Source organism: Oreochromis niloticus, linkage group LG16 (genome assembly GCF_001858045.2).
Source record: "Oreochromis niloticus isolate F11D_XX linkage group LG16, O_niloticus_UMD_NMBU, whole genome shotgun sequence".
NCBI lineage: Eukaryota > Metazoa > Chordata > Actinopteri > Cichliformes > Cichlidae > Oreochromis > Oreochromis niloticus.
In genome coordinates, this window is record NC_031987.2 from 2645345 (window position 1) to 2659909 (window position 14565).

The 14565-nt window shown below is 43.0% G+C and overlaps 1 protein-coding gene across 5 annotated transcripts in view; it reads left to right on the forward strand.

The window, feature by feature from the left end:
* pard3bb (par-3 family cell polarity regulator beta b) overlaps positions 1-14565 on the forward strand; it is a 205111-nt gene that overhangs the window by 122393 nt on the left and 68153 nt on the right. For all 5 annotated transcript variants that reach the window (XM_019353173.2, XM_019353172.2, XM_013270228.3 and 2 more), the window contains 2 exons: positions 11900-12010; positions 12306-12665. In XM_019353173.2, coding sequence (XP_019208718.1) covers positions 11900-12010; positions 12306-12665 — 471 coding nt within the window. The remainder of the gene's footprint in view (positions 1-11899; positions 12011-12305; positions 12666-14565) is intronic.

The following is a 14565-nucleotide window of genomic DNA, read 5'->3' on the forward strand; positions in this document are numbered from 1 at the left end:
GGTGCCTTTTCATGCTTGAATGATTCCCAGATCAGTGTTAAGTGGCTTAACAAAGAAACACCCAAAAAAATATTCCTCTGAAAATGCTCAGATGCAACGACTGAAAACGATGAAAGCAAAGCAAACTCTGAAAGACCTTCAGAAAGTCTGGAAACTGTAGAACACCTAAAAAAAGAGAGCAAAGTCTGGCTCGTTAGAAGCAAAGGTAAAGAAATGAGGAGAGGATCAAGACTTTTGCACAGCACTGCATGTATATGGAAGCAGGTGAATCTTAGCTTTGGACTTGAGATGAATGATGTTGTTTAAACATGTTATCAAAATAACTGCTGATGTCGTTCATGACGAAACGTTTGATCATCGTCACTTTTGTCTGAAATCAGCAGTGAAGGTCCAACAAAAACAACATGCCGACTGGGTCCTAAACTCCGTCCTCTTCAGGTCCCAAAGTCAAATGAACACTGCGGCATCACTGAGAGTTAAAAACTGTCTAAATTCTTTCATCTGTAATAAAATGATCAGCGTTGCTGCTTTACCAGGTGTAACAATTAAGTTTAACATCCAGGCATCCATGAAAACAGGATTTATAAAGTTTAACAGAGTTAGAAGTTAGCAGGAAGTTAGCTCGCTAGCTTCCACCTAAACATGATATAGCATGTTCTGACTGAGAGATTTCTGAAACATTCAAACGTACAGCTCTGCTATCACTTCCAACATAAATGAATACAGAAAACTAAACAGCAGTGACGTTTGTAGGGTTACTGAAGTTGGGCTAGCTGCTATATAATGATGTGCTACGTGATCGCTAGCGACACAGCTATGTTAGCATAGCATAAACACAGTGAAGCTGGAGGATGAACTCTAACTTTTTTCCACTCGATAAAAGTTAACGTGAGGGTTCCCGATGGTTAGGGACAAATGCAATCGCATGGCAGGATGCTGTAAACGGACCAAACTTCAGTCAGGAGAACAACTGAGATAATCCATCCACAATACCAGGTTAGTCATTAATATAAGATAAGATAATATTTATTAGTCCCACACATGGGAAATTTGTTTTGTTACAGCAGAAAGTGGACAATGCAAAGTTACATAGCAAAAATTATAAAAAAATTATAAGGCATTTATGTGCCTTATAATCCAGTGCGCCTTATGGTCCGAAAAATATGGTACATGTACTAGTATTTGATGACTTCATATAAAATACACACTACAAACAGAGCTAAGTAACTCAGTCATAAATCACGTTTATATAAATTATATAGGTAAACGATGACAGAATGTACCTCCTCCTTCTCTTTCTAAATGTCTTTTTGTTGCTGGTTGCACTCCTCCACCACACGTCACAGACTGAAGGATGTGGTTTCTCCACCTCCTTCGCTTCATCACGTTTGTCTTTGTTTTGAGCGCCTCAGAGTTCAGCGAAGGTTACAGCGATACCTTCTGCGTGTGTTCATCCACCTCTCTTCCTCTTGTCTGCCACTTTGTTTGATTACAGTTTGGACAGCCTACGCCGCACACCCGAGAACATCTCCAGTTTAATCTAAGCGAGCCTTCTCTCTGTCCATCCTTTCATCTAACCACCGGCTCTCCCATCACATCTCGCCACGAGTGCTTTAAAACCATATAATACACCCGAGGATATTTTTAGACCTTTCCCCTACACCTCATCGCTCATCACTGTAAGAGGGTCTTGATTAGAGCCCAGTGATAATCTCAACCTTTCTCTCCTTCTCTTCTTCCCTGCCATCTTTCTGCAGCGACCACCCCCACCCCTCTCTCCATTCCCACCCCGCTAATCTTTGCATCATTCCAATTTTTCCCTCTCCGTCTGCTCCCTCCAGCTCCTGCTCTCTATCTGCATTTGATTGCATGTAATGGTGGTAGACTGAGAAGGCAAATTGGTGCTATTCAGTACAGTTCAATCTGGGGCGAGCTGCTGATTTGTCATATTCATCTAAGGGCACCTTTGATTGGCCTAATGGTCTGGAGGAGAGGCAGTATGGGATACTCTCCCTTACTGCAGCTCTCTGGTTTTACTGTAGTAAATGTGCATGTTTGTCATAGACGGTTCGCACGTTTGAAACTCGAATTCAGCCGCTGCGTTACCTCGCTGATCGTGCACCGCCTCTGAAGATGCTTACTTTACTGGATTTTGTGATTTGAATTGTTAAGTTGGATGAAGGGAGGGTTCAGCGTTGCAAGTACCTGCAGTAACGTAATTACTGTATGTCTCATTCTCATCGTTAACCCCGGCCGTAACGTCCAACTCTAAATGTTTGTTTCAAATGCCCTTTAAAGTGGACAGCTGGCTCCGTCATCTGAACCGTTGCCACTTGCCAATCAGATATGCCAGTCATCTGCATGTGTGTGCGTGTGTGTGTGTGTGCGTGCACTGTGGTATGAATATTCATGAATATTCATGTGCTGATAAAACATGATTGGTCACACAGTCAGATGGTTGTCATATAGTTGGCACATGGTTACTGTGAATCTTCCAGAGTGTGTGTGGATGCATTTCTTTTTCTGTAAAGTGTGCGTCTTTTGTCTTTCTTGCTCTGACTGTTTAGCGTTGTGTTATTGTGCTTTATGTGTACAGAGATGTAGTGTGTACACGCAGCCATAACTCTGTGCTCTGCACATAATTTACACGGGTGGAGAGTACGGTTGTTGAGCTGGTCCGTCATCTGTGTGTGTGCGACTGGCTGTGAAAGAGGAAGGGAGGGAGGGAGACAGTCTGTACAAATGAAAATATGGCGATCTATCAGGTGTGACTGGGAGAGGACGAGGTCTACCAGAACAAAATGTAAGCGGGTCTGCTGCTGTCACTGCATCATATTCATGTGGTTATTGATGCGTGTGTGTGTTTGTGTGTACACGCTGTTGATTTTCAAATTTAAACTATGTTTATTCGAATATCTGATATCTAATGTGTCTGCCTATATGAAGCACCGTGTGTGTGCATGTGTGTGTTTGCTGACTGTCATTTATAATTATTGAAAAGGTTTCCCATGAATGGCACATGTATACTTAAAGAGCTTTGAGCCTTTAGCCCATTCTCTTTTTTTTACCTCTCACTGATACCAGTAATTAGACTTCCCCCATATTGTCCCATTTTTTTCCTCGTGGCTCCTCTCCCGCTCTCTGCGCTCTTTCCAGCTGGTCATAATGCTGCATCTCTGTTAGACTTAAAGTGCTCCATCGCTGGGACTATTAGCCCATCTCAACGGTGGGGCCCATTAGGACTGACTAGCTCCATTGTGGGCTGTGTAATGGTTGAGCTTCATGCTAGGCCTATTAGCCCGAGTCTGTGCATACTGTATGCCTGTGTGCTTTTGAATGTGTGTGTGTGGTGCTTAGATGAAAAGGTTGATGGCAGAAAATGGACTTACTTTGATGCTGCAGTCCCCATCATTTGCTGGAGACTTTCTGATTGGTGGAGCTGTGCTGTGTTTGAATTAAGCTGCCTGTAAGAGTTGGTGCTGTGCAGTTGCAGCACTTAGTCAGACATGTTGGCAGTTTGATGGAGGCCGTATTTCACTCCCGATCTTAGCACAAGTCCAACAAATGTCATTTATAAATGTATATTATCTTCACATTCAGGTTGCTTGAGTCAGACCAGCTTCTTTCTCAGTTAACCCTCGGTCATAAGGACTGGGAAACTGGTCTGGGATTATCCTGCAACTGGTTGCTTTGCTGGAGGTTGCTGGCAGTTTCGACAAAATCTGATGCCAGGTTCAATTCATGCAGACCTAAAAACCAGTCAGTAACCCCTGGTAACCAGTGGTTGCTAGGGAAAATTGTGTACTCCCCAGCTGTTTAGTGCCTGGTTGCCGTGGGTTGCAGATGGCCGCTAGTGTGAAATTGAACCACCTCATGATTGCTTTGGTTGCTGCAGTTGTCCTTAGTCTGCGTGAAAGTTTCCAACTTGTCTGCAAACGAATTTTCATTTCATTCAATTCCACATTTAGACTCAGTTGCAGTTTTTGTTTTGCATTAAACTCGATTGCATGCATCTTAGATTTTTGTATTTTGCCCTGCTGCTTGCACAGGGCCATTGAGAACAGTCTTAGTGGCCGCAGGAGGTTTTAATTTGCTTCCAACTGTACATGAAGATAGACGCGTGCAGTGGAAATGAGATTTCAAGGCACTCGAAAATTTTGTGCATGGAAGATGACTCCAAATTCCCCAAGCAGGGGAAAAAACTGGCTTCTGACCAGACGCTGAATTTCATTGTTTCATGATTAGAGAGCACATGCTTGAAGCAGGGGAAGGACTCTGCCAATCAAACGTCTTGACAGGAAGTCATTGGGGTGTCACTGACTGATGTCATGCCTGTCAGTCATCAGAGCGTGTATGTGCATGTGCGTGCGTGCTCGTTATTGTATTGCACTTGTCAATCACCCATTCCCTCATGGATCCATTTTCCAATGATAGGAAAGGAAGGCGTGTCCTAGGAGTGGCAGAGGGAGGGAGTGAGAGAAGAGCAGGAGAAAGGAAAGAATAGATGAAGTGAGAGTCACAGATGTTTGGCCTGATTTTTCTCAGTTATCAGTGGGTTTATCGGGAAGCGCAGGTGTGTAACAGCCCTCTGAAGACTCGGCACTCCGCATCTGTGTGCATGCTAATGTGTGTGGATTGTACATTGTTACGAGTGTTTTTGCTGAATAACGTTGTAAAGTCAACATAACGGCTGGTACTGTTTGCTTCCTTCACTAAAATCAAACATTGGTTGGTTACATTTGAGTTCAATCATGAAAAAACTAATTAACCACATTTTTTTGGAAAGCTGAGTTTAATTTCACTACCCACACCCCGATCACTGCCAGACCTGCTGCATAAAGAAATCACAAACTGAAGAAGGCTAAAAGACCTCTAAAAGCAGCTGCACTCTAAAGAAAGAGCTGTGACACAAAGTCACTGACATCTGTTGGGCTGAAAGGGTTACAGAGACATTTCTAAGGCTTTGTGACTCCAATGAAACACGGTGAGAGCCGTTATCACACGTGAAGGAAATCTGGAACCGCGGTGAACCTTCTCAGAAGCAACCGACCCACCAAAATGACTCTGAGAGCACTTCAACGACTCATCCAGGAGGTCACAGGCGAACCAACAACAACATCTAAAGAACTGCAGGCCTTAATTGGCTCAGTTAAGGTCAGAGATCATGATTCAACAATAAGAAAGTCCAAGAAGAGAACCACTGCTGAGAACCACTGTCTCACATCTGCCAAAAAACATCTGGATGATTCCCAAGACTGAGGAGATAAAGGCTGAACTTTGTGGAAGGTTTGAGTCCCGTTACATCTGGTGGAAAACTAACTGAACATCATAGCAACAGTCAAACGTGGTGGTGGTAGCGCGATAGTCTGGGGCTGCTTTGCTGTAACTGGTGAAACGTGGGGAAACTTGTTCACAGCACCAACGTTTGGACTGGAACAGCAAGCTGAAAGTCTTCCACCTGCTATCTTTTCTCTCTCGGTGATTCTGTGTTTACTGTCAGGAAGTCTTCACGGGTCCGTTCTGTTTAAACAGAAAAATCAAACTAACACATCAGATCTGTGTGAAGAGCTCACACACAGAAGCAGAAGTTGAAAATCCATGTCTAACATAAACACGCGTACGAGTTATATAGAGTAACCACCACCTGTCTTTGACAAATTAAACTAAAAGTAAGACTGAAATGACACAGCAGTCAAGCACGAACAGTCTTTCTCGCCATCTGCCGTGATGACATGTGCCATAAAGTTTTTGAAACATCGACGGAGTTGCCACAGTGTTTTACTGTCTGTGTACTCTACCCACTGTGGGCGTCTCTCTTTCATGAAGCTTGGGATTAAAGCCAGAGACGGACGTTTACTGTAATAAGGACGCACATATTCCCAAAGACGTAGTTCCCGTCTTGGTCGGACTTTTGGGTGTTTGATTTCTTTTCCCTACACAGACGGGAGCTTTAGGAAAACTGGCTGTATATCTCTAGAGCAAACTTTCTCACATGTAAATGAGCAGCCATACACTTTCCATACAGACTGAGGTGTTACTTGCTGAATATTCATGACTTATCGTTCTGTTCCCACTAATGACACAACAAGAGGTAATGTATTCGTCCGAACTGGCTGATAATCAGCTGCTAATCTTCCTCTGATATTTCTTGTAAAACGATGCTTCTCAGGCGATATCATTGTAAGTTGTAATTAAACCAGTTTTTGTTTTAATTCCTAAGATCAAAAACTGTGGAAGTGAATTCCATCCCACCATCATTGCTTTATATTGCATTGGATTAGTTCGACAAGGAGGTAACAAAAACCGCAGCCTGTCTGTCGACTGACCCGTAGTGTTGATGTACATTGCAAAAAAATAACAGTTTGCTATAAAGAATTTCTGTTGCTTTTGCTCTGATGATTTTTCTAATAAAGTTAATTAATCCTGCCTTTTACACTTAGCCAAACCAGCCTAATGTTCATTTTTTTAACACACTTTACAACTAAACATCTGTGTGTGTGTGTGTGTGTGTGTGTGTCTGTTTGATTTGACATTTTAAATCCTTTCCACTTTTAGGTGGTTTCAATTCATCAAATAGAAAAATGATCCAAATTTAAGTATCAAATAAATGAAGCGCATAGAGGGAAAAAAACTGGAAAAAGTGTATTCTCACCTGTGAGACCTTTCTACTTCTGTGCGCAGTGATTACATGCAGGCAATGGTTTGTGATTTAACTGATTATCTTCGTTGGACAAAAGGCGTTTAACAAAGGAGAAAATGACGGGTTGTTGAACGAAAGATTGAACGAAACGAAAATGAAACAAGTTATATTTGTACCCACTGTTCAACAAAGCGGCGTTTAGAGGGACAAAATCAAAGCATGCCAGTTTGTCTCCAGTTTATTTATGTGTTAGTTAACTTTTCTTACCGTGTGTGCGAGTGCATGACGAATACGCTCAGCAGGAGTGTTGATTCAGAAACCCCACGTGCTCAGGCGGAAGGTAGTGGCAGGAGATAAGACTTTACTGTGTTTTATTTTTATTTCCTTATCATGTTGTAAGGTCTCTATTGTGAAGAATGAATCTTTGTTCAACTGTGTGTTCCCAGGATGGGAGAGTGGGCTTAATTAAGCTGTGTGTGTCCGTTTCCTTTGAATCTCTTTCTTCTTCTTCAGCTGTTCTCTCATTTTGCTGCAAAGCGTATGTAAATCGTCTATAGCTGGATGTGGTTGCTTGTCTATTTTCAGTCAGAGAAGAAAAGCAAAAGAGGGCAAATGAAGGATAAGTGACACATTAAGGATTGTTGTGTGTGGCGTCAAAACTACGCCTGCCAACAGAAGACCACATTAACGTGGTGCTGATATGTGAAAGAATCCATGGCATCGTGATTTCACATGGAAACGTGCATTTCAGATGCACATCTTCCTTTCTATATCATCACCACCTCCAAGAAGATGATAATTTGTGGTCATAAAGACTTGCCCGTGGTCAGCGGCACCACTGCGGAGTGATACTGCTGGGCCCAAAGCTTGCCAAGGAAGCACTCCATGCACCATTATGCCATGGTGTAGGGAACACCACCAGGATCCGTGGCGCTGTTGCCAATTTCTGACTCTACCATCTGCGTCCTTAAGCAGAAATTGATAATTCAACAGACCAGGCAACATATTTCCAGTCTTCAGCTGTCCAATTTTTAGCTGTCCACTGTAGCCACACATTTGTGTTCTTGAGATTGGTTTTCCAACTTTGTAAAGCCTTTCTGTCAGCTTAAACCAGTTTAGGGCATTCCTGTCTGACTTGCCCCATCACCAACGCGTTTCTGCCTTCTGAACTCCGACCTTTTAGATTTATTTATTTTCCAGCAGCGTTCTGATTAAACTTTGGAAACTGTTCTGGAGACAAATGAAAGCTGATCCATTCAATCCATTCGATCTGACGAGGCTTGGACGAGGTCGTGAACATGCCGTTCGGACCTGTGTAACCAGCATTATTTATAATGAGTTTCTATTAAAGTAGTCAAGTCAAATGGCCAACCATGTGCAGTGGTACAGTACACAGTGAAACGAGACAACGTTCCTCCAAGACCACAGTGCTACGTATGACACAGGACAATCAACACAGGACTGCATAAAGTGCAAGTGTGCAAAAAACTGCAAAAAAACAAAGAGGTGCAGACACAACAGTGCAATAGACAAATGCAACAATGACAGTGTGTTGGGCAAAAGACCGAGCATTGTGCAGAAAGTAAGTTGGTGTATGAAGGTGTGCGTGTGTGCTTCAAATTAGGAAGACATGGCGATAATCTTGGTGCTAAAATGTGTTCTTTAATTTTCAGAGAAGGGTTCTGTTGTTAAAATATATGTTGTGTTCACGTTATCATCTCTTTTTTCTGTTAATATGAGAAGCCGACACTGTGAGGACGCAGGGGTGAGAAGCATAGAAGAGAGGAGAGCGATTAGCTTAAGAGAGAAGTGGTTGATAGCAAAGGGAAGGAGCAAAACGTCAAAGGAGAGGCTGAGGTGACGGGGTGAAAGCAAGGTATGAAACGAAAGAGAAATAAGGTTAATGGGAGGAAAGCGTGCGCTGAGGAAACGGTCAGAAGGAGTAGACATAAAAGAGCGGTGAGGAAGGGTACGAGAAGGAGTTGAAGGAAAGGGTAAGCCTCTATAGGCAGCGGTAATTAGAGCAAGCCTCGTCCCCTGTGAGGCAAACACACACACACGTGCTGTTAATTCACACAGATGATTGGTGCCCTTCATTGCCCATCGCGTCCACCTCTGTGGGTGGTAAATAGGCTTTTCCCCAGTCTACATGAGGCATTTCAAAGAAACCTATTACCTCTGTGCTCACAATATACCTTCTTTTATTACAGAAGCAGTGATTTGCACGCGCTAAAACGACATAACAGTCGCACTTTAGAGAAACTGCAAATGTTGTTTGAAATAAAACACAAGCAGGTATAGTGGCACGATCATATATCAATAAATTCACTCGATAAATTAAACATAAAGGGTGTAATAAGGTCATGGTTTGTGTGTTGGAGGTATTAGGTATTTAATAGGTTTGACTGGCTCAGTTCACCATGTCCTCCCGACTGTACAGCAGCTGGTTGTAAAGTTTAATGAGCTACCTCCTCCCCCATCGAGCTGGGAGTACTGTAATCACCTCTGGTTTAGTATGGAAAGATCATACTTGGTTACGATTTTCAATTGAATTTTATTTATACAGCACCAGTTTACAGCAACATCTCCTCCAGGTGGTTTATTTTGTGAGGCACAATCAGTTGATCTACTTTGAGCAACAGTTTGACAACAGTGGGGAGGAAGAGCTCCCTTTTAACAGGAAGTGACCTCTGGCAGAACCAGGCTGAAGAGGGGGAGTCAAAAACTGCAGAAGCTTTAGGGTGAGGGGAAATAGAAGAGAGAGAAAAGGAGGAGTAGAGATATTTTGTTTCTAAACTAATCAAAATGTGCGCAGGTTTTGTAACGTAAATGTAACGCTTCAGTGCTAATGCTGCTAAACAGATTTGTACAGTACAAGTTTTCTTAATTACCCTAAAGATAGAGATGTGGAAGTTCAAACTGGATCATGGAAAAGAGAACATTTTGTTTGGTTGCTCTTTGAGGAAGTTTGTGCCTGGCTAATTACAGTGCACAGGAACATGTTTCATTCCAGACTCATTATTTATTATTTTTGTTTTTCATTGTCCTACAATGATTTTTAAATCTTTTGTAAATCAGAGTTAAAATAAGGTTGCTGAGAGGACACAGAATCATCTAAAGACGGATACACGTAAATGTCTTTAGCAGCAGCACAACTGCCTCCATCATCAAGTTTGGAGCCACCGACTGAGTTTTGAGACCCAAAGTTTCTGAGTGGCAGCCTTACAGGAGGAAATCCATCAGTGCGTCACTTCACCGCTCTAACCTTTGTGGTCGGCTCCCATTTTCCATAAGTCACATGACTGGCCGCCGTGGAGTTTGCCAAGAGGGATCTAACTGTAGGAAACCAGACACTGAGCAGCACCTCATTAATACCATCCCTACAGTCAAACACAGTGGTGGCAGCATTGCTATGTTGGAAGCTCTTTCTGTAGCGGATAATAGCCTCGAGCTGTCTCCGGTGAAAACTTCTTCCAGTGTGCTGAGCAGAAGTTTACATGCCAACAGCACAGCAAGCAGAAGTTCAAGAAGGAGAGATCACTTGGAAGAACTGAATTTATTGAGATGGAGAAATTAAGGGTTTGGTGATTAGACCGACACGGCAAAATGAAAGGACCAACCAAAGTCTAGACGATGGTGGTGAAGATGAAGACTGAGGCTTGGGTGGAGCTCTGACTGATGTGTCTGTGAGGTGCAGATGGGTGGAGGTGGGTTGCATGAATGAGAGTCTGAAAGGGAGAATGACAGAGAGCACAGATTTAAACTACGCAAAGTGGAGGCTGATTGGCTCAAAGAAGGCAGGCAGGAAGATGACTGGACTAGAGTACTGATGGCAGTATTGATGATGCCAGATGAACATCTGTGCCTGAAATGGGACAAAAACAGTTTAAATCTTTGGGCTCGTTCCCAAGAAGACACTGAGCTGCCATCGCTGTGGAAGGTGCTTTAACTAAAGGTCCTTTACAGGACTCTCCAAACACTGGCTGTACTTTGTCACTGTGTGTAGATTTTTCAATGCACGCAGTGCTAATCTTATTAGGAAGTTTAAAGCGAGGCCTGGTTTGTACTTTAGAAATAAATCTTACTTTACTTGTTTGCCTGTAATTGATTTTGGTGATTTGCTGTATATGCATTCTTCCTCTGCAGTTCTAAAGAGTCTTCATTCACTGACCACTTATATTTTATATGGTCGTATATTTTACTTTATAAAGCCGTTCTAGGTGGACTTCCCGTCTACATCTGTACCCTTCTCTGTCCCAGGACTCGTAGCTACCAGCTCCTCTGCATGGCTGCTTTTCTTGAAATAATTTACAGAAACACCTCCATCTAAAGCATAATGAAGACTGCAGTGACGGAGACTTGAGGACCATTAAAACCATTAAAGTTTTAAGTTATGGGCATTTTTATAATGTGTATGTGCTGTGGATTTATACTCTGTTGTATTTGTAGTCTCTCTTGTGAGACACATTGTGATCCCAGTGGGACTTCCTGGTAACATAAAGGTAATAATGTTAATGATGATGATATTAAAGGTTAATAAGAATGTTGAATCCATTTGAAGACGAGTTTGAAATTGAGCAAACAACCTGATTGGGTGAAAAAGCTGGAAACCATAACACAAACGGAGATCAGTGCCTGACAACAATTTATTTCCCACTTTAGTTCACTTTTCATTTTCAGCAGTGGCGGCAAAGTCTGAAGATATAATGATGCTCATTATGACATCCAGTGTGTGTGTCTGCCTGCATCTCCTCCAGGTAATGAATTGTCTGGTGTCCATTAGTGCTGAGTACGCTGTTGATGCTGACCACACAGAAGCAGTATTGACTGCTGTGGTTTGAGTATTGATATGTGGCCACTTAAAGCGGGTCTTTAGGTCTGTCGCACGTTTGCCGTCTTTTAATTTATGTTAGCTTGTATAGACTGCATTCCTATTGAGCTTCACGTGTATCCTTCCTCTGTCAAATCTGGTAGGATTAACTGCCTGCCTTTTACTCCAGCGTCCGTTGAGTTAACCACCTGTTTGTCCAGTTTACTAAACCATCGTGGAAGCTGGTTCAGTTGACATTCTGTATGTGTGTTTATTTGTATGTGAGACGCGAGAAAAAAATCAGGCCGTATCGCCCTGTGATTCTTTTAAGAGTGGCGCTGATGCAGTGTTTGTCCTTTATCTACGTCCCCTGTATACCAGCTGTACTGTGTGCTGTCTCCGGCTTTCTTTTTGATCCACATGCTGTGTCAATGTTCACTTCTGTCCAGATTTGGAAAGAAAAAAGAGGAGAAGAAGGAAGCGAAGGCCGCTCTGCAGCGACAAAAGTCAGACCTCCTGAGTGACCATGAGCTCGAGAGGATGAAAGAAGAGAGAGAGAGGTGGGGAGGTTTCTATCCATGAGATGATTAGGATGAAATAGCTGAAATACTGCATGCACTCAGAGGAGGTGTGTTAGTCTCTCTACGCTGAAGAACGTCTTTTGTTTTACTGGTTGATGATGGATGAATGTTCACTTTAACAACTCTTTTAATTACCTTTATCAGTCTGTCTCCACCCTCTGTATTCTCCACGCCTGTCATATCTGAGCTCTGTGCTTTTGATTTTTTCTATGCTAGTCCACTCATCAAAATACATTCAATAGATGCAATAATTAGTCCTGCGTTTCCTTTCCAGAATTGAGGCATCGCATCCTGAGTTACGAGATCAGCGGCAGGGTGGCGGCGGCGGTTCCGCATATCCAGATTTTGAAGATGATGACGCAGATCCCAACTATGCCCGTATACAATCCTTCAGGGACCGAGATATGGGCTCGGTGCCACAGCCTCTGTCTCAGTCGCCTCCCTACAGCGCGTTTCAGCACGCTCGTACGCCTTCCCCTCTCGGCCCCTCCGGCTTTCAAGGGCACGGAAATCATACTAACGAGCCCGGAGTCATCCCCGATGATGACCCTCTGGATAGGCTCTACGCCAAAGTCAACAAATCAAGGGGAGCTGGAACTACATCTCCTCCTGTTCCTGCTCAGGCCAATGACAGGTAAGGAGCTCTGACCTTGTTGGGATGTAATGATAAGAGTCTGTCAAGGATTTTGAGAGCACAATAGTCTTATTCATTAGTTATGCTCAGATTCTGTAGCTGGAACATATGAAAGCTCAGAAAGTTATTGATACACCAGAGTCCCACTAGGTGTGGCATATGGGAGGCTCCCAGTGGAGCTTGTGAAAAAGGTTCACCATCAGTGGGTTACAGGGGCCATCACCCAGGTACAGCGTACTGTTACCTGTGTGTCAGAAAGGTGTTGTGTATACACAGAACATGACCAAATAAGTGATAAACACCAGCGTGCTGTCACTTTGAGTCCACCTCCTGTTCCTCGTCAGTGTTGCAGTACAGCGTCATCATCATGTTTCCATTCTCTTTGCTCTTCTGCTGAATCACATTCATCTGCCTGAGGCCAGTGTGTGTGTGTGTGTGTGTGTGTGTGTGTGTGCGTGCCAGTTTTAAAACAATACAGATGGAGACAGACAAAAAGGAAGCTTCAGTATGAGTGGCTGTGTACTGACGTACACATAACATCCATGTGTGTGTGTGTGTGTGTGTGTGTGTGTGTGTCCCATAAGAAAGCAGGGCTCAGTGTTTTTCTCCGTTTCCCAGTCCTGACTTCTTTCCTTTATGATGTCAGTCACAGCTCACTTACCTCTGAATATATCTGCCAGTGCAGATATTCTCCCACACACGTGTGCATCCACCTCATTTCTGTACCTGTCTTCTTGCAAAGGAGCAAAGCTGTTTGATGGACAGCTCCGAGCATCCCGGAGATGTTTTCTGACGCCGCCTTTCCTGTATTCTTACCTTCGTGCCTAAAAGGGTTTTTCTGTTTAAATGCAGAGTCAGGACTCTTTGACCTTGACTCAGAGTGTCGAGTCCCTCAACATTATTAAAAGAAATCAAATTGTTAAGAGGATGGACAAAAAGAAAACTGTCTTACTAGGATGTAAACTGAGCTTGGGAATCAGATAATACACTGAAAGACAATCATCTACAGTATCTCACAAAGCTGTTTTCTCCAACAGTCCACAAATTCCCCCCTCTCTGAGCTTTGCTTCTTCACTGGAAGCTGGTTAACTGCCATTTACTTTACTCTAATTAATTTGATAAGCGCCACCACAGAGAGCCACAGAGTAGCTATTCTGGTAAGTCTAATTGGCAGGGTGGGAAATCAGTTTAGAGTGCCTCCATGTTCGAAGACAAAATATTGATATTTGCCTGTAGTGTATTGATAATGTATTACAAGAAAAAATTTCACAATGTATTACTGTATTAAGTCTCCCACTCATAAATCTCATTCTATACAAAAATGGGCGGTGATATAAAAATGTTCTTGTTCAAACGGTTCACCTTATATGATCTGTAAAACCAACAAAACCTCTGAACTTAGTCTTTGATACTTATTTTGTTAAATCCAATTTATAGTTGGGAAGATTACTTGAAAATTAAAAGTTTTCTCATCTTCTCTTTCCTTATTTAAAGCAGCACAGGTCTTAAAATGTCTTGATTTTTTAGACCTATATATCTATGGCCACAGGTTTTGGCAGACAGTGCTGTTCATTTATCATCACTTCCTGAAACCTGATGATGCAGACAGAAGGAAGTGCAGGTATTGGCTGACAGTAATCGATGGTGCTAGAAAAAGAAGGTAGTGTGTCAGCGCTGTGTGTGTGTGTGTGTGTGTGTGTGTGTGCTGCTGTGCGTCAAGGGAGGCCTGAGCCACTGTATGCATGTGGGAGATAAACAAAATCTCTAAGAACTCCATCAGCACGTCAGCAAAGCAGTGAAGAACACCTATTTCACACACATGCATGCAAACACACACACACACATCGACACAGAGACCAACGCAGTGACAGAAACGCCGTGCAGCTCACAGCTGAACCCA